Raw genomic sequence first — 19532 nt, forward strand, 5'->3', positions numbered from 1 at the left:
CAGAAAGAACTATGTGGGCAGACCCCCCTCAGCTTCTCAGATGCCAGTGACTTTAGTGTGAATTGGAGGTGCTGGCATCTCAAAGGAGGTTCTCAACATCTTGAAATATTGCAAACAGTGGGGGAAGGGAACTTCCCTAGTGCCAGGGCATGTAGCCCTGATTCCTTGCCAACCCCCTCAGATCTTCATGTTCTGGGGCCAAAAACTCCTGTTGGTCATGGAGTGAGCAAACCCTGCTCCCCTAACAGAACAATTTGGGTGAGACATTTGGGAGGGGAACTTTGAAATTCTCCCCTTCCCCACTGTGACCCTTTTCCTGCAGACTTATGGAAGAGGACAGTCTAGCAGCCTGTATTGTTTGCAGAGTCTGGTCGAGGACTGACTATGCCTTGTTGCCTCCAAGAACAGAATATATCATACCCATTTTCAAACACCAGTAGTTACTATAATGACCTAGTCATTCAGCTGCTATTGTCAAAAACATAATTGCCTGTTTTATAAGAAGAAGAGATATGTGTCATTTTATGGAAGGTTATAATGGAAATGATGTTCTGCCTGAAAGCTAAAAATGATGAGCATGTTGCTTTGTCACCATCCCTTGCTTCTTGGAGCATTTATAACATTGAATTATGTATTTTGTTCCATATCTGAGGATCTAGTGGCAACAAATAACTGATGATAGCACATTTCTCTCTGATATAAGTCTTGATTATATTTTGGAAACATACTTTTCTTCCTTTTTGTTCTCTGTCTGAGGCCAGGTGCCAGCTCGAAATATAAACTTGACCTGCATCCAGTATGTTCCTGTGACCTTTCAGGATTTAGGCAGAGGGGGGAAAGTGTCAGGGCACATCTGAAGTTGCTGAATATGCACTGTGTATGAGTCAACATGTAATTATTAGGCTTTGTTTACGTGTCTGTTGCTTCTAACTACTAATGACAATTCCTGATTCTCCTCTCCAGCTCCTTTATAAATGCTTCCATTTCCTATAAATAAGAAAATGATTGGTCTTTGTTTAAACTTCCTCTCAGCCACTGAAATAGCAGCTAGTCTAAGAGCCATCTTCTACATCTGTCTTCATAGCCCAGTATGGTGGTAAATCCAGAATGGGGCTGACTTCAGTTCACTAGTTCCATGTTTACAGTCTCCATACGGCAGTTCCATGACTGAATGAAGCTAGGGCTGGATTAAAAATCAATTAGGTTAATGTTGGTAGAGGAAGAGCAGTTGTGCAATGTGATGAGTGTCCGCCTCACCGTGCTCCTATGCAAGCAAGGCTGATTCTGCAGGGCCGTGATTCTGTTTTCCCTTTCTTCAGGGCTCATTAAACAAAATCCACAGAGTCTCTCTTCCAGTCACAGCCCTTCTTGGAGTCTGGGTGGGTTGGGTTTTTTTAATAGCTTAAAGTTCAAAACTAAACACAAAAGTCTATCCTCCTGCCTTAGCGGACTACTACCAGCCCTTCCTAGCTGAAGCAATTCCCCTCGTCTCAGAGTCTTCCCTGCAGGAGCCTCTCTCATTCGCTGTAGTCTCACTGCAGCCATCTTCTATTCTTTATAGGAAATTGTCTGATTCTCCTCAGATGGGACTCATTCTGTTCTCAGGATTGGCTTGGCCCCAGGCTTTCCAGCCCCAGGGGCAAGCCACCCTGTCACATTGAGGAAAATGTAATTGTTTAACTGCGGTGACAGGAAACTATTATTTCAAAATTAAATACTATCTTTCCCTGGTCTGCTGATTGTCTTTCCTATGTGGAGGCATGGAATTGTAGTACTTTGCCATCCCTCCACGCGATACAGCACCTGGCGCAATGGGGCGCTAATCCTGATCAGAGTCTCAGGACACTACTGTAACATAGCACAGCGGGTAGAAAGTTAGTAAGGATATATTCAAAATCTAGCTTGTTGCAGAATTGTTTTAATGCACAGGAAATGCACAAATATAGGGTTCAATGCCCACATTTTTATTCACTCAAGTAGTTCCATTGATTTCAGTAGGGCTATTCAGATGAATAAAGGTTTTACAGGATCTGGTCCATAACCTGTAATAAAAAAGGGATAATCTTTCTCTCTGTCTCTGTAATTTAATGAGTATTCTGTTCAAACCACAGAAGCCTTCACACAATAAGTGATGAAAGTGTGTTGTAATTAGTCTATTAAAATAACTGGGGCAGTGCCAAGATGGTGCTGTAACCTAAATCCGCAATCTCGTTGTGCTGCTGGCCTAATTTCTGAACTTTTTAGGCAAGGATTAAGGGACAGAGAGATAAATCCTTCTAATATCAAGATAATGCCTGTTTTTTTAAAAAGAAATCTTTGCATACACCAACATAAATGTTTTGAATTTCTCTCATGGTAGTTGCTGCTTCTTTGATGTAATGTCATGCAAGTTAGAAATGCAGAACAAATCCCAATTTCTATTGCTTGAAAATAGATCAATAATCTTTCTCCTGCATGTGTGCACTCCTTTTTATTTTATTTTTTATGCATTATTAGAATGTTGATAATAGGTTTGCACAAGATAGAAAGTCTCTGCTCCAAGGAGTTTAAATCAGGATTCTCAAATTGAGAAATTGGACAAATTGGCGAAAGTTCAGAGAAAAGCAACAAAAATGATTGAAGATCTAGAAAACATGACCTATGAGGGAAGATTGAAGAAATTGGGTTTGTTTAGTCTGGAGAGGAGAAGACTGAAAGGGGACATGATAATAGTTTTCAAGTACATAAAAGGTTGTTACAAGGAGAAGGGAGAAAAATTGTTCTTCTTAACCTCTGAGGATAGGACAAGAAGCAATGGGCTTAAATTGCAGCAAGGGCGGTGTAGGTTGGACATTAGGAAAAAATTCCTAACTGTCAGAATGGTTAAGCACTGGAATAAATTGCCAAGGGAGGTTGTGGAATCTCCGTCATTGAGGATCTTTAAGAGCAGGTTGGACAAACACCTGTCAGAGATGGTCTATGTAGATAATACTTAGTCCTGCCTTGAGTGCAGGGGACTGGACTAGATGACCTCTCGAGGTCCCTTCCAGATCTATGATTCTATGATTCTCAACCTCTTATGATTTTAAAACTTCATTTGCACATTGCACATGGGCTTAGATTTAAAATAAATAACTGAGGTCCCATGACTGCCGTTAAAAAATGGATGATTTTCACACCAGAGTGCCTTAGGTTTGCTTTGTGCCAGTTTTCCAGAATAAAGCCAGGTTAGCTAGCCATGCGTATAGAATATAGGTGGCATTTAGAAGCCACTACAATGGCTCCACTAGCCCTTTTCTTGTGGCTGGCATAATGAGTCTCAGCCAGGGGTACACATACACCTGGGGGTAGCAGAGGTCTTCCAGAGGGTACATCAACTCACCTAGATATGTGCCTAGTTTTACAACAGGCTACAGAAACAGCACTAGCAAAGTCAGTATCAACTAAAATTTCATATAATGACTTGTTTATACTGCTCTATATACTATACACTGAAATGTAAGTACAATTTTTATATTCCAATTGATTTATTTTATAATCATATAGTAAAAATGAGAAAGTAAGCAATTTTTCAGTAATAATGTGCTGTGACACTTTTGTTTTTTTATGTCTGATTGTGTAAGCAAGTAGTTTTTAAGTTATGTCAAACTTGGGGGTATGCAAGATAAATCAGACTCCTGAAAGGGGTACAGTCATCTGAAAAGGTTGAGAGCCATTGCTTTAGAGAAAAGGGGGTGGGGTTACCAGAACCCACTGGGGCTATTGGCGAGATTAGAGGAGACTGCAGAATCAGACATTTACAAGGCAGCCTCAGGAGCAGTGTATCACACTGTTGCTGAAAGCCACCTTAAAGTGTGCATATGTACCCTCCAGATTTACATTTAATGCTCCTCAGCAAGACCCCAAGATCCAGCCCATAATTTAAAAATAAAAGAAGTAAATTGAGTTGCTGAAGCACAATGGATTCTGCAGCCATGGAATAGTGGGGACCTGAGTGGAAACATTTCGTCCTGTGGTTTGTGTGGACCTTTCACCCAGCAACAGGGGAGAGAAGAACCCATGAAGGGCTCAGGTGTGCTATCTGATAGTCCCTCGCTACTATCTCTATTAATTGACAAGAATCCCTTTAAGATATTTTGGCTATTTACCCAAATCCAAATTCTGAAGCTATTGGGTACATTCCACAGGCAAAAAACAAAATAATTGTTCCTCATAAGTAACTGTCTTTGAGCCAGGGAACAACTTAATCCCTGGGAGGAACAATTCAGCAGTATCCAGTGGGAGGCCTGAACTCTCAGACAAGGGAAACTAGAATCACTGTCTGAAACCTTCTCTCCTGCCGGCTTTGGCATAGAGAGGAAGAAAGCAGAGCCACCCCTGAGAACCTAGATGCTTACACCAGACAATATAATCCACTCTTCACGAAATGCGGGATTTTCAAATGTCAGCATAAAGCTCCCGAGGAGGGGTGGTGATTTCTTGGTGACCATATAGCTGTCAAGGGCTGTGGTTGCAGGGAGCATTCCAGTCTGCGCAGAATGTGCTCTTAACTTAAATGTAAACTTCAGTTGATGTAACCTCACTTTGACCAGTGTAGCTGCTGTTAATGCACTGTGGAATGTTGTCTGTATGGCAGATAGGAAAAACTAGGAGGGCAGCAAAAAAAAAAAAAATGGAGGGGAAAGTCAGTTGGTGTTTTCACCTCTTACATTTTTATTTGGCCTTGCACATTTGTTCTAGCAGTTCCTGGTGGTGCTTTTAGCACTTGCATTCATGTAAATTTACCTGAGTCTTGAGGTGCCCTAATTGTTCAGGTGTTTATAACTCCCCTGTTTTAATTCCTGTATTATGGTCTGCTATGGAAGAACTCATGCAAGGTGTGACACTCAGGCTTCAACTCATAGTCTGTAATCAATTGTCTGGTTGGATAGGAGGGGGACAGAGTTTTGTGTCCACATAGGCAGAGCAGGGAACATGGCTGTCTCACCCGAAGTCGTCCTGCATGCTGTGATGAAATCTCTTAGATTCTGAGTCATCTGTGTAGGGCTGGGATATTTGCATGGAGAGTCAGCATTTCTACACCCACACTGCCAATGCCTCTCTGATTCAGATTGAGCCTGGCATGCATTAGGCTGAGCTGGTCTTAAGGTATGAAGAGGGGAAAGTCCAATTTCTGCTCTGACTCACGTACCATGAAGCTGCTTTGAAACAAAAGGGAGTTTCATGGCATTTGAGTCAGGGTATCAGTTGGTCCTAAGAGCTCAATACACACTGTTTAAGCACGTAATTTGGAAAGTAAGAATTAGAAACACATGGAAAAGATACAGGGTTTGTAAAAGTATTTACTATAATGGATAAATAGTAACAGTCTAACTGAAATCCAGTTGTGTCTATGAAATTGCAAGCCCTCTCCAATATCAATAGACAATGTTTTTATTTTAGTAGGAGTGACTGCCCCTCTTACTGTATTATGGTTACTCTGGGAGGTTTTAATGAAGCCTTTCCTGTTCATTTTCAATGCTGCACAGCTGTAGAAAAGGAAATGTAATACTAAACCTCTGATACGTAAATGTCAGGGGCTGCATTTATACTGAGAGTAGCACGTGAAGGTTCTGTGCTCAGGCTGTCCTGTCATCATTTAGTTCACCATGTCTAGCTAGTGAAGCACAGAGGCTAGGCAGGATCACGTACTGTCTAGTAGCCCAAAATACCAACAAAACCTGTTCATATAGTTTAATCATACCTATGTACCCTGAGATATTCTACATGTTTCTTTTCCTACACTAGTCAGATCTGATGTCTAGAACGAATGCTTAAGTATGTAGAAGACAGTAATAGAACCATGCATTTTTACCATCTACTTCAAATATGGTTCTGAATAAACACCTCTTTCAATGTCTAGCTAAGGAACAATAATTTGTGAAATCTGCATGGATCTGTATTTGAAAATTTGGGACACAAATAGCCATAGAGCAATCCAAACTATTTTTAGTTGAATGTTGTGCTCTAAAGAGAAAGCTCCTGCGAAAGCAGTTACTGGAAAATTGGAAGTGATGCCTACAACAATGCAGGAAACCAGGAATCTTGAATTTGCTGAAGATTACAAAGGACTTAATTTACATGACACATTTTATTTTGAAGTTCTATTAATTTTCTGCCTGTATTTTATGCACTTTCATTGGAGGGATTTATTGCTACTGGAAGTTCCTCTTTTCCCAAATGAAGTGTAAAGATGCATATTATTCCTTTTAAGGAATAACATACTTAAATTATTTTGTACTGCCCAGGAGAGGGCTGGGAAGTACAGGACACTTCTGGAGCAAATTCTAAGACTGGGGGTGTGTTGGGGTCACCTCGTGGTATAACCCAGGCTGGTGAGAGCCAGAGTGTAACCCAAGTGTGGCTGACACACAAACACTCAGGGTGTGGCTTGCATGCTGGAAGGCCGCTGGTGAGTCGCCCATTGGAAGATACTACAGCAAAGCATAGTGAGGCACCAAAGGGTGCAGGGCAGGGTGTGACACTGCTGCTCATTTGTCTGGATTGTACCCTGATATGTCACATAAAAGCTATGAAGAACTCCCTGTACTTTAGCAGAAATCTTATTCCTAATGCCCTGGCTGTATTTCAGTTTTGGGAATATACCTTGTGCCAAGTCTTGTTCAGACAAAACTGGCAGTAAGTCAATGGGAACTTTGTCTGTGTGTCAGCACAGAGTCAGGACTGCAGGATTTCTTCATTCAATCTAACTAAATTCCCCCAGCAGTTCTGACTGGCTATGGTAGACGTCTTCCTTTCCTGCCCTAAACTATTGCGTACAGTTGCCTTAAGCAGGACGGCTGCATTTCCAGCCGGGGAAGAAGGGAATAATATATGTGCCATATTTCAGCGATGTGCCCTTTTACCATTCTAAGTGATAGTGGGTATCACTGTGAGAAAAAGAAGATTTTTTATTAAATCATGAGTTTTTAAAATAGTTTAAAAAATTACAACTTGATTTAATATTTATAAAAGTTAGGAAATGTATTTTCTGCTCCATCCCTTCAGCAATGTTACATCTTTCTGACAAGTGAATGCAATGGTGATATTTGATACATCCATTAATGCCTTGGTAGCATATAAATATCTTAGGTCAGCATTTCCCAAAGTATGAAGTGCATTCCCCTAGGAGAGGGAGGATGAATGCAAAGGATTTGCTGAGGCGAAAGAGGTGGAGGAGGTGCAGAAGATGTATAATTGCAGATGGATGGTCCCTTGACAACATATGGAGCATATGGTGAGGTTGAAGGGAGGCAACAATTCATTGTATTTTCTTGAAAGCCGGCTTGGCTTGCAAAAGTTTGGGAAGCACTCCTATTAATTAGATATGCTATTAATAATTCCCCTGCCATTATGGAGCTTTGAACACGGCTGCACCTTGGTCCCTGCTGTTCTCTGCCTGTGGCACATAATAATCTAGTCTCCAGTGGTCTGTGATATTTTCATCTACTTTCAGCTGTTGGGTTTCATGTGCAGGTTCTGAGTGGGTTGGTGGCCTGTGATGTGCAGGAGGTCAGACTAAATGATCTGGTGGTCCCTTCTGGCTTTAAACTTTAGGACTATGAAACAAAGTTGGTTTACATGTGCTACCTTCATCATGAAAGAGGCAATTTATGGAACCTACGGATAGTTTTGCTGTCAAATAACAGTGGTTCTTTGTGTGTACTCTTTGGTTCATAGATCAGTCTTACTGTGATCGGCTGAGGCAGGACATGTACTTTCTCACGAGCAATGGCAGACTGAGTGAGCACCTGGCTGATAAAATTATTCTTCAGCTAAACAGAGTTTATCCCCAAATTCTCACCAATAAAGAAGCAGAAAAGGTAAGTGACTGGATATACCTGCAGTATTTCTGGATGTAGCTTTATTTTCTGGCTATCCTGCATCTAGGTTAGGACACCAACTGGTGAAGCTGCCCATGCCAACCTAGAAGACAAATCCCAAAACCTCTGAATGGTTGCCCCTTTGCTTTCTTACTATCTACAAAATGTGCACTCATCACTGTAGTATTTGAGAGCCTCACAGCTATTAATGAATCTCTCCTTACCACATCTCTGTGTGGTAGGAAAATATTATCTGGGAAATGGAGATCATGAGGAACTGAGGCCTTTGTTACCAGGTTTGCCCTGGGGTACTTTGGGGTACACTCATTTATTAGGGTTACTCTTCTGTGGGGGTGGGGTTCTGTAATTCTATCGATGTACTGCTTGTGTCACGTGTGTTTTCATATGGAGCGCTACTTCTCCCTTCTGCAAGTCCCCTCCCAATGGAGCTATCCTGCAGGACCTAGGTCCCCCAGGGCTGGGTTCCTCCAGCTCTAGAACTGGATGAACACACACACACACACACACACACACACTAACGGAGCAAATCTGAGTGGACTGGGTCAATCAGCACTTTCAAGCTGACCCCTTATATGCCCCTGGACTCAGTGGGCTGCGTCAAGCAGCACTTTCAAGCTGTCACCCTTATGTGCCAAAGCTACGACACCGGAATAGAGTACGCCTGGGCGGGCTAGGTTGAACAGCACTTCCAGGCTGCCACCCTCATGTGCCCCTGGATGCAGTCATCTGGGTCGAGCAGCACTTTCAAGCTGCCACCCTCGTACGTCACAGGTTCAGCACGTCCCTATCCCCACTTTCACATCACAATTGTACTGGTAGTAACCCACTGAATGAGCAAACCCCACAGGATTTGGGGGCACTACAGGGATCTTTAGCTGAGGTAAAAGAAGTGTTGCTGCAGAGTAAATGGGGAAGCTAAAAACACAAAAGAGTAAAGTTCAGAGAGAGAGAGAGAGAGGCAACCAGCTTAACCATAAAAGTTAGTTATTGAATAATAGTGATAACTACACAAGGAGAGCCTAAACCAACATAACAGTTACATTATTAAAGGTTACAAAAGTCATATATAGAAAACCTGAGGTAGAACAGAAAACAGAGAGAGAGGGGGATAGAGGGATCTCACCCACTCCATAAAGCTTGAATTGGTCGGGGTTCCCAGGTGATGGTGGTAGCTCAGGGTCCCGAGTGCTGGAGACAGGCAGAGCCCCCAGCACGATCAGTCAGGAGAAGATGAAATCCCAGTGGAACTGATACAGAGTTTAGGTCCATGCATCAGAACATTTACTTGAACATAGGTAGGGGTTTTTGTAGAGAAACAACAATGATCCAAGGGAGAACACTAGATTTGTTTATGGGTAAACTGATGACTCAAGGGTTTTCTTTAGGCTAGACAATAGGAGCTGATCACTTTTGGCTATGGGTGGTGTTTCTTACCAGGGAGCTCACAATGCAATTAGGCTGCTTCGGTATTTTGGATATCAATCAAGGATTTATTACTAGAATTGGTCTGATAACTGCTGAGCTGGGTGTGTGCAGGTGTAGGTTCATTAACATCTGGAGCATGGATCCCCCATGATGCAGTGCTTCCCTACTTTTCTGGTCCCAGAGTTCAGTGCAGTGCTCTGTTCTCCATTCTGTATGCTAATGGAGATGCCTCCCTGTCCCATCTTTCATGCAGACGAGGCATGGGGAGTTGCCTTTGTTCTTGTCACCCTTGTCAGGAGGGGTCTAGGTGTGTCTCCCAACACCCTTCACTGCTCTCTGCAAGTCTTTTCTCTGATTGGTTTTGGTTCAAGCAGAGGCTGGTGTGGATGGGGGGGGGGTGTTTCATGAGTCAGACAGGCTGGATACTGCGCCCTGATTCCCCAAGAACACAGAGCTGACTGGTATCACCTTGTCGTTATTACAAGGTTGCACCAATTTAATGAAAGGAGTGTTTTTAAAGCAAATCCCCGTGCTAAATTAATATGAGCCAGGTTTAAATTGATTTAAGTATGTCCAGACCAGGGTTTAACAAAACTGATTTAAAAATGCACCCTTAGCTAAACTGGGGCAAATTGGAATACAGATCAGGCCTGAGGCAGTAAAGCCAGCAAAGCCAACCTTTTCAAAGTGGTCCTTGCTTTGGGGTACAAAATTATTTATGCCAGTACAAAGCGAGTGCAACATGGGTATAAAATGCCAGCACATCAGAATGGTAATAGTTTGTACTTGCTCTGTATGCAAGATGCAGAGGGCAATGGTGAATCAGACTTTTAGGCCTGGTCTACACTGGGGGGATTGATCTAAGTTACGCAACTTCAGCTATGTGAATAACGTAGCTGAGGTCGATGTACTTAGATCGACTCACCGCGGTGTCTTCACTACGGTGAGTCGACTACTACCACTCCCCCATTGATTCTGCCTGTGCCTCTCGCCGAGCTGGAGTACAGGAGTCGATGGGAGAGTGCTCGGCGGTCAATTTATCACGTCTAGACTAGAGGCGATAAATCGATCCCTGCTGGATTGATCGCTGCCCGCTGATCCTGCGGGTAGTGTAGATATACCCTTAGAGTTCAAAATAATAGACTGGATCCTGTTTGGCATCAGTTTCAATTCCATCCGCCACCACTGAAATGAGTGGAGTTATTGCAGTGTAAGATGGTGTCTGTCCAGACCAGAATCCAAACCATTCTATCTGCATAGTTAGGGGAAGAGGCCTGACTTAGATTATATGAGATGTAAACAGTTAAAAAAAGGCTCATTCATTTAGGATTCACAGTAAATTTAAGTCCTGACGTTATGAAAGCTGGATGCCACTCTTACTCTCATGCTGAAACTGATCACTTTCCCCTGAGCTTGTGTACATTTGTTCTCTTTTTCATTTCCAAAACTTGTACATATTATGCTCCATCTTGCACACCTTACACTACTGGCCTCCCAGGGCTTCAGTGGGAATTTTGCCTGAGTAAGGAGCATACGAAGGCATTCCTCTAGATAAGAAATCAATCCTAAGTGTAATGTTATCTCTCTCTACCATACTGATCCTAAGTGTAATGCTTTTATATTGATTTGCCAGATAAATTTTTGAACACTTTGCAAATGCACTCATGTCTAAATGATTTCAGCTAAGGTTAGGTGCAACATTTTCACTCTCACTAGAAGGTTTACTACTGTTCAGCACTTTGTCAGACCATGGAGAAGGCCATCTCTTCCTCTGTAGCAACATGGATAGGAAGACAGGATGAACACAAAGAGTGACACATTAGTACTATCATGATGGCTAGAACATGTCCTGGCCAAACTCCAGAAAACTGTGGAAAAACTCTTTACATGTTTGTCCCAGTTCTGAGATGTGCATTTTTAATAAGACTAAATTAGAAGTAGAGAACTTTTTATTAGCCAATGGCATCAAAAGTATTTCTATTAGTGCTGTATTTACAATAAATTGGTTCCTTGCTAACTCAAACTCTGGGGAAATGATAAGCATCCTATTGTGTGGGCTACACTGCAGTTGATCAGATGCTAAAACAATGTTTGATCAAACTAAGTTAAGCAGCTGGTTCAAATTGTGGATGTTGACATTTGAGGTCTGAATCATTATTTTTGTTTCCTATCCTAGAATGCTCATGTACTGACAGATACTTTTAGCAAAATAAACATAACTCTGTATTTTCACTCTTTCATAATGTAAATGTAGGGTAGGAACTAATTCAGCACTGTATCATTGCTTTTGTAGTCTTTGTTCTAATGACTGCTTTTTCTCGTACAGTTCAGAAATCCAAAGGCATCGCTTCATATTCGGTTGTCAGATCTTATAAGCCACCTACAAAAGAAAGGAGACAAACACTGTCAAGAATTTTACAGGGCTTTACAGATCAATGCTGAACAACTGTATAATGACTTGCCAAGCAGAAAAATCCTGAGTAAGTTGGGAGACTTGTGGCTTCCCTGAGTCAATGTATCACAAAATTTGCCTTTGCTGGCATCCCAGCTTATTTTGAGGAATTAAATGCTCTTTTTCCAATTGTTACTTTCTACAGACTGGAGGATTTAGAAGCCACCTAGTGGATTGAGTGCACCATTAATTTTGATTGGAAATGGATGTCCAAATCTCTTTACCAGCTTTGAAATCTCAGCCCCTGTATTTATGATACAATTTATGCCCAGCATGTAAAATGCAGAAAAATAACCTAATTCAAACTTTCTTTCTTTTAATAACTGCCTCTTTCCCTTTTTTGCATTTTGTTTAATAGCCCATTTATTTATTTTTCAAGCCTTGATTCTGACTTGTAGTAAATAAAAGAGCTATGTTTTAAAATAACAAGTGTGTGACACAAAGTAACAAAATCAAGGCGCTCAGAGACTTGGCTTCCACTCAATTCTTAAATCACCCAGCTGTGCTTCATTAACTCCACACACATCAGATATTAGATCACGCTTGTTTCACAAATACTTGCAATGGCAAACCACAGTGTTAATTACCTGGACCCTGATCCTGCAAACACATAGGCACGAGTAGTCACACTGAGTCTATGGGCCTTATTACATGCATACGTATTTGCAGGATTGAGGCCTTAGCTATTTCCATTTTTTATACTGCAAAGCAGATCTTTTTCTAAAAGCAGAGAGATGAGGTCCAGCTTACTGTGCTGGGAAAATAATGCTTGCCATGTATGACTCATCCTGTCCAGTAAACTGAAGAGAGAAAAAATGCTCAAAGAGGAAGTGAAATACATTCAGCACATTGAAACAATTTGAGTAGCATGAGGAAGGGCTGTTGCAATTAGGTTAATGAAGCTGCAAAAGGGCTGCATGTTACAAAGTCCCTACAAACTGTCTAATAGCACTTATGCTGCACCATTCAACCCCCGAGTGGTTTTGAGTAGCTCTTCAGTAAAATTCCAGCAGAGTTTTTGGTCATGTGGTCAAACCCCTAAGATTGACAGAGTAAAGACAAAAACAGGCCAGGCCAAAAATCCGAACATCTGTCTTTAATTAATATGTAACAAATAATTTTTTGGAGAACAATTGACCTGGAAAATAGTTACTGTGTTTCAGAACACTGAGCCTCCTGCCTTCATCTAGCATCTCTTTATGCAGTACAGCTGTTGTACACACTGAACTAGAAACCCCTACTGATTTGGAGATAGCATCCTCTTCATACCACACACAGGCCATCTCCTGGATAATATGCAGACTCCAAAGTTAGCCCAAACTTCCCTCACAGTTGGAGGGTGTTTGCATGTGGGCTTTGATTTGGGTCCATTTCTATATCAGAAGTCCACATTGGTAATTATCACAGCAGCATTAAGTCCGGCCCTTTGATTTGATGTGCGCCTCGCAGAAGCCATCCCTGCTGAGGCTGTGTGGAAGCTTGGATCAAACACACTAGTATCTCAAAGAAATCTGTCGCTTTAGCTGAAGGAGTCAGGAATAGAAGCGCAGAGTTACCCTTCCAGGCTGAGCAGAGGACAGCCAACAGTCATCACTTAGGAAGGGCTTGATTCTGCAGCCCTTGCTCACCCAAATACTCCTGCTGAATTCATGGAGGGTAAAATTTTCAAAAGCACATTAATGACTTAGGAGCCTAATTCCCATTCATTTTTTAAATCAGATATTAAGTTTTTAAGATCCCAAGTCCCTTTGAAAATGGGACTTAAGCCCTTCTGAAAATTGTGCCCTGAGCCTACTCCAGGAAGTAGATGTATCAGGATTGGACCCTCACACATTAAGGGTGAGAATAGCAAGTGGGGCTACTAGACGTGTAGAGTGAAGTAAAGCATAGAGGTGTTCCTGCATCTGTGGGATAAATGAGACAGCATTTTGCACATTGAATAATATTCAAAGCAGTCCCAAGACTGCTTTTGCCTCACTTGTGTGGTACAACCACAAAGCACAAAGCAGCATTACATTCCCTATTCCTTAGCAGACTCTCCTATGTCATTGACATGAGTAGTATCATTAAGATTTCTGTGCTAAAACACATGCTATAACTATATTGTCATAGATTGCAACTTCCTTAGTCTCACATAATAAGGAAATAAATGATGTATTCTGAGAGCATTGTAAGTATTTGTATATTAGAGGTTAGATAGCTAAACTGGTTGATCCTCAGACTGGATTAATTTGCTAATGTTTGTGAAAATGTGACGTGCCAAACAGCTGGTGTGTCTTTTTATTACTAATGCATGAACTAACAGCGCATGAAAAGTAACCTTCTTAAAAACACAGTCCCTTTCTAAACTAAAGCAGCAGAAAGGAAGCCTATTGTTTTTACTTCTCACTGAAGTAAACTTGAATTGGTTAAATACTGAGGTCCTGATCCTTCAAGCCTTCAAGCACATGCATAACTTTACTTGCGTGAGTAGTTGTCCTGTTGTTGAGTAAAGTTAAGCATGTGCTAAGGATTTGGGCCCTAACATTGTAAATATGAAGAAAGAAATGACATCTTCAAGCTGAGATCTTCGTTTGGTTTCATCCTAATCTTTATTTAGAGCAAAGTTATGAACACCTAAAAAAGAGTTTGTAGTGGGATTTGCCAAATACAAATCATGCCAAACCAGCCTAATTTCCTTCTTTAATAGGGTTACTGACCTAGCAGATAGGGGGGAAGCAGTAGATGTGATATATCTTGATGTTTTTAGTAAGGCTTTTGATTCAGTTACACATGACATTCTCATAAGCAAACTAGGGACATGTGGTCTTAGATGAAATTACTATAAAGTGGGTGCACAACTGGCTGAAAGTCCATACTCAAAGAGTAGTTATCAATGGTTTGCTGTCACTTGGATAATGGTTTGCTTGTGACTTGGATAATGGAGTGGAGAGTGTGCTCATGAAATATGCAGATGGCACCCAGATGGGAGGGATTACAAGTACTTCGGCAGACAGGATTAGAATTCAAAACGACCTTGACAAATTGGACAATTGGCCTGAAATCAACAAGATAAAATTCAATAAAGGCAAATGCAAAGTACACCGTTGGAAAGGAAAAATCAAATGTACAGCTACCAAATGGGAAATAACTGGCTAGATGGTAGCATTGGCGAAAATAATCTGAGGGTATAGTGAACCACAATCTGAATATGAGTCAACAATGTGATGCAGTTGCAAAAAAGCCTAATGTCATTCTGGGGTGTATTAACAGGAGTGTCGTATGTAAGACTCAGGAGGTAATTGTCCTGCTCTACTCAGCACTGGTGGTGCCTCAGATGGAGTACTGTGTCCAGTTGTACAGTTCTGGACACCACACTTTTGAAAAGATGTGGACAAATTGGAGAATGTCCAGAGGAGAGCAACAAAAATGATAAAAGTTTCAGAAAACCTGACCTATGAGGAAAGGTTAAAAAAACTGGGCTTGTTTAGTCATGAGAAAAGACTGATGGGGGGATCCGATAACAGTCTTCAAAATATTTGAAGGGCTGTTCTAAAGAGGATCAATTGTTATAAAGGGGATTAATTGTTCTCTGTGCCCATTGAAGATAGGACAAAAAGTAGTGGCTTAATCAGCAGCAAGGGAGATTTAGGTTAGATATTAGGAAAAACTTTCTCATTATAAGCGTGGTTAAGCTCTGGAATAGGCTTCCAAGGAGGGTTATGGAATCCCCGTCATTGGAGATATTTAGAAACAGGTTAGACAAATACCCGTCAGGGATGGTCTAGGTTCCCTTGGTCCTGCCTCAGTGCAAGGGTCTGGACTAGTTGACTTCTCAAGGTCCCTTCCAGCCGTATGACTCAATAACATATAGTACAAACACAGTTTGGGGCGTGGGGAAATATTTTCTCCAAATTGCCTATTTAAAGAAAAACTATTGTAAATTTCAAACCTTCCAGCCCTATGACTCAATAACATATAGTACAAACACGGTTTGGGGCATGGGGAAATATTTTCTCCAGATTGCCTTTTTAAAGAAAAACTATTGTAAATTTCAAAGTTTTTTCACAATCTTAAAAGACAACAAAAATTCTTCCTTTCTCATTAAATATAGAGCTTGAAGATAAATGTCTAGTCGCGTTACAAGAGTCCCGCCGGGGTGCGAGGGGGTAGGGAGTGGGGGGAAGGGGCTAGATACATGATACTGATTGTTTCTGATGTATTCTGAAGCTTTGAATCAATTCTCATTCTCTGATACTGATTGAAGTTCATTTTTCATTTCTCTTTATACTGACAGAGAACAGAATGATAAAGGGCTAGATCATCCCCCACAGGACTACCCTGGTAAGGGGCTGGGAACTCTGCAGGGCCGCTCTCCTGGGGTGCTCCTGGCATTGTCCTTGTGGGTGGTTCTCATGCAGCAGACAAGCAGGCCAGCCCTCGAAACCAGCCGATCAGTCATCATAGGTTTTGAGGACTCCATAGAGGCTTTGGAGAGGGGCTTTTTTCCTCCTGACTCTTGCCAACCTCTTGGCAAAAAGGTTCAGCAGTGTCTGTGCTGTCTGAGGCTTCCCACTTCAGTGAGTGCTTCTGTAACGCCACTCAGAGGGATGTCAGAGCATGGGAGAAGAGAGCTCCCAAGCTAATGCTGGCTAAGGCAGAACTAACCTGGGCAGGTTTGCTATGTTGGATTGGTGTGGTGGGGGCAATGTGTAGCGAGGGCTCATGCACCCCCGTGATCCACTTGTGGATCCAGAGCCCGGAGGGGTTTCTGTGGTGGAAGTGGAAATGATACCAAGGAGGTGCATTTACCCCATTCTGCAGCGCCTTGGGGGAGGTCTGCCATGCTTTTGTTCCAGCTGCCCAGGGAGCTGGATGGGCTGATTGGGCACAAAGGTACCAGAAAAATCAATATAATAAAAGATCTCAAATTGCTGCAATGCAAATTTGGAATTCAAACAAACTATAGATTTTTTTTTATTTGAAAAATTAACCAGCCTCCCACAACTAAATTCTTCTGACTGAAAAGCTCCTTCCACAAATCAGACAGTGTTTCAGTGGAACAATTTTGTAATATTAATTAAACATTAGGAGCAATATTCATTGGTCCTGGTGTTTCCACAGTAAGAAGCCTGCCAGACCTGTGCCACGCTGAGCTCCACATTCTCAGAGGCCTAGATGTCTCTTGAAGGAGGATCCCCTCCTGCCCAGGGCAGTGGTGCTGGAACTAGGGTGTTGGGGGGTGCTGCTGCATCCCCTGGCTTGAAGTAGTAATAATCCAAATACATGGTTTCCATCATTAGCACCTCCACTATAAAAATTGTTCTAGCACCCTGGCTCAGGGTAAGAGTTACAGACTCTGCTCTTTCTGGGCTTTGGTAATAATATATGCCCACTCATTTGCCATCATTTAGGGTAACCAAATGTCCCAGTACAGGGGGACAGTCCCAGGATCCTAGCCAGAACCTAGCATGGGGATTGGCTGCCTGGTTACTATCACGGTGTCTCCTGTTCCATCCTGTCCCTGCACTTGAGCTGCATTTTCTTCTAGAAAGTGATATGTGGTCAACCATCTATCTTAACCAGTGGACAGGCAGTATAATAAGCCATGATTAACATGTGTCGAGCAATGCTAGTTATACACACTCTGAGACCTGCATGTTTAGTGTCAGAGTTCCCTGAATGGGGACAGAGGGTGCTTTCACACTATAGCAAACTGATAAAACACTGTCAAAATTAAATAAATGACTTCTCTAGCTGTGATTGCTAACAGTGGAAAATCTTGTTGACAGGCTGGATTCCCCTGCTGTTTGATTTTGCAGAAAAGTACCAATCTCAGGACCACATCCGATGTGCCAGATGTGAGCACGCAGAACCCATTGACGTCAATGGGAGTTGCAGATGTGTGTATCTGAAAGCAGAATTCGGTCTCTGATGTTGGCTCTCCAAGTCCATCGCCATGTAGGATGTTTTCATGGCAAAAACACAGCTCTGTGACTTGGCTGTAGGATGATGAGGAGAACATCGATGGCTGTGGGAATAAACCCTTGTTTAAATCCTGATATTTTTGTAGCGATCCGTTTTCATAGTGACTGTTGATTTGAACTTTGTCCCAGTATGAAAGCCTCTCTCTGATGTAATGTATTACCAGTCTTCCTCAACTCTCTGGGCATTCACATATCTGACAGGAGAAATGTACAGAACAATCTGACTGTTTGAGGCCTTGGTCTAGCAAGGCTCTTAGTCATAGGAGTGATTTTACGCATGTGAGTACTTTCACTGGTTGCCCATCAGGCCCCAATGGGACTACTGGCACGCTTAAAGTTATGCATGTGATTAAGTGCTTTGCTGGACCAGGACTATAAAACCTCAACGTCTTCCACCTGCGCTGAAATGATGAATTCTCTATTTCTTTAATAAACACAGGGCCTGATTAACTGCAGCGGTGACATGTCTTTAGAAGGGGTGAAATATTTCACATAAAGATTTACTATCTCTCTGAAAAGTGGTAATACAGACTTTCCCTCTGTTTTGCATGAATTGACACAGAAGCGTGTTGGCTTGTGCTCAGTACTAACTCTTGGTGTGTTGCTTTTATTTCTAGAAACCTCAGCTTCCACAGCGATAGACACAGACAAGGAGAAACATATTCTAACTGACAGGGGTAAATAAAATGCATATAATACCATTGGACAGAATGATACTTTCAGACGACGATGCAGTTTATTTTACAATTTAATTTACATTTATGGAGCAAATAATTTGTTCTCCTATGTCTTTATTGTAGCTATTTAAATAAGTTCAACTTGTATTAGAGGAAAACTTATTCAGCCTGCAATGGAGAAATCTGGTGTCATAGAATTCAAGAGATTATAGAGCTTTAGGCAACATTTACATTGGCATTATTTTTAAATTTGGCATATTTTAGCTAGTGTTTAATTTTCCATGCCCTTCCAATGCTTTAGCAATAAAGGGTTTTACAACAACTGTTGTGCTTTTGCAGAAGAACCTTGTTACATCACTTTTGCAGATTAGTGAGTAGACAAAAAACAACCAAACAAATAAGAGAAAACCAACAGCAATAACAAAAAGCCCCAATAATAATGGTGAACTAAATATACTTTGTCCATTACCGGTAAATTGTGTCTTTTCCCTTGCCCCACTCAGTGCTGTGGTGGGGTCCTGACAGCAACATAGCCAGCACAGGAAGGGGAGGGTAAGCTTTTTAGGAAGCTGTGCAAAAGGTCAGCGCACCTTTGTGCTCCATCATGCTGAGTAAGGGGCTGTGGATTGGAGACCACTCGTATCCTCTAGCCATTTTCCCTAGGCAGCCACACCAAACTGTTGTAATGATGACCCTGAAGTAGCAACTGCAGAGTGACTGCACTGCTGGAAAATTTCTACTTCCTGCTCTCCCTGTGTCTGTGGACAACCCCAGCACGTAGTCCATTTGTTAGGCTAGAACTGGGATTTGCTCCTAAAAGGATAAATGCAGTTTAGGTGGATTCATGATAGCACTTCCCAGTATGCTAGTAAATGTATGCTGCCATGTTATGTAATAGGGAAGAAGTCGTGGTAACCTGAGGCCTCGCTACAGCACTCAGCCATTAAACATTGGCCAATTTTTGTCTGGGGCTGAGTGAAGTGTGGATTAGCAAGGTTCTATCATACTTCAATATAAGTACTATATTTCATTTCAGTTGGAAATGTTTAAATGGTTTCCAGTCAGGGATTTGAATTAAATATACAAATAGCTTTGCATCTCAGTTGCATTCAGAACCATGAACAGCAACAGAAAACATTTTAAATATCGT

At 41.8% G+C, this 19532-nt stretch overlaps 1 protein-coding gene across 3 annotated transcripts in view; it reads left to right on the forward strand.

The window, feature by feature from the left end:
- Positions 1-19532, forward strand: part of CARD19 (caspase recruitment domain family member 19) — a 51347-nt gene that overhangs the window by 18497 nt on the left and 13318 nt on the right. For 2 of the 3 annotated variants that reach the window (XM_073351574.1, XM_073351575.1), the window contains exons 2-4: positions 7699-7841; positions 11614-11767; positions 18323-18382. In XM_073351574.1, the coding sequence (XP_073207675.1) occupies positions 7699-7841; positions 11614-11767; positions 18323-18382 (357 nt within the window). The remainder of the gene's footprint in view (positions 1-7698; positions 7842-11613; positions 11768-18322; positions 18383-19532) is intronic. The other variant, XM_073351576.1, reaches the window with a different exon arrangement.

This window comes from Lepidochelys kempii, chromosome 7 (assembly GCF_965140265.1).
Source record: "Lepidochelys kempii isolate rLepKem1 chromosome 7, rLepKem1.hap2, whole genome shotgun sequence".
Classification (NCBI taxonomy): Eukaryota; Metazoa; Chordata; order Testudines; family Cheloniidae; genus Lepidochelys; species Lepidochelys kempii.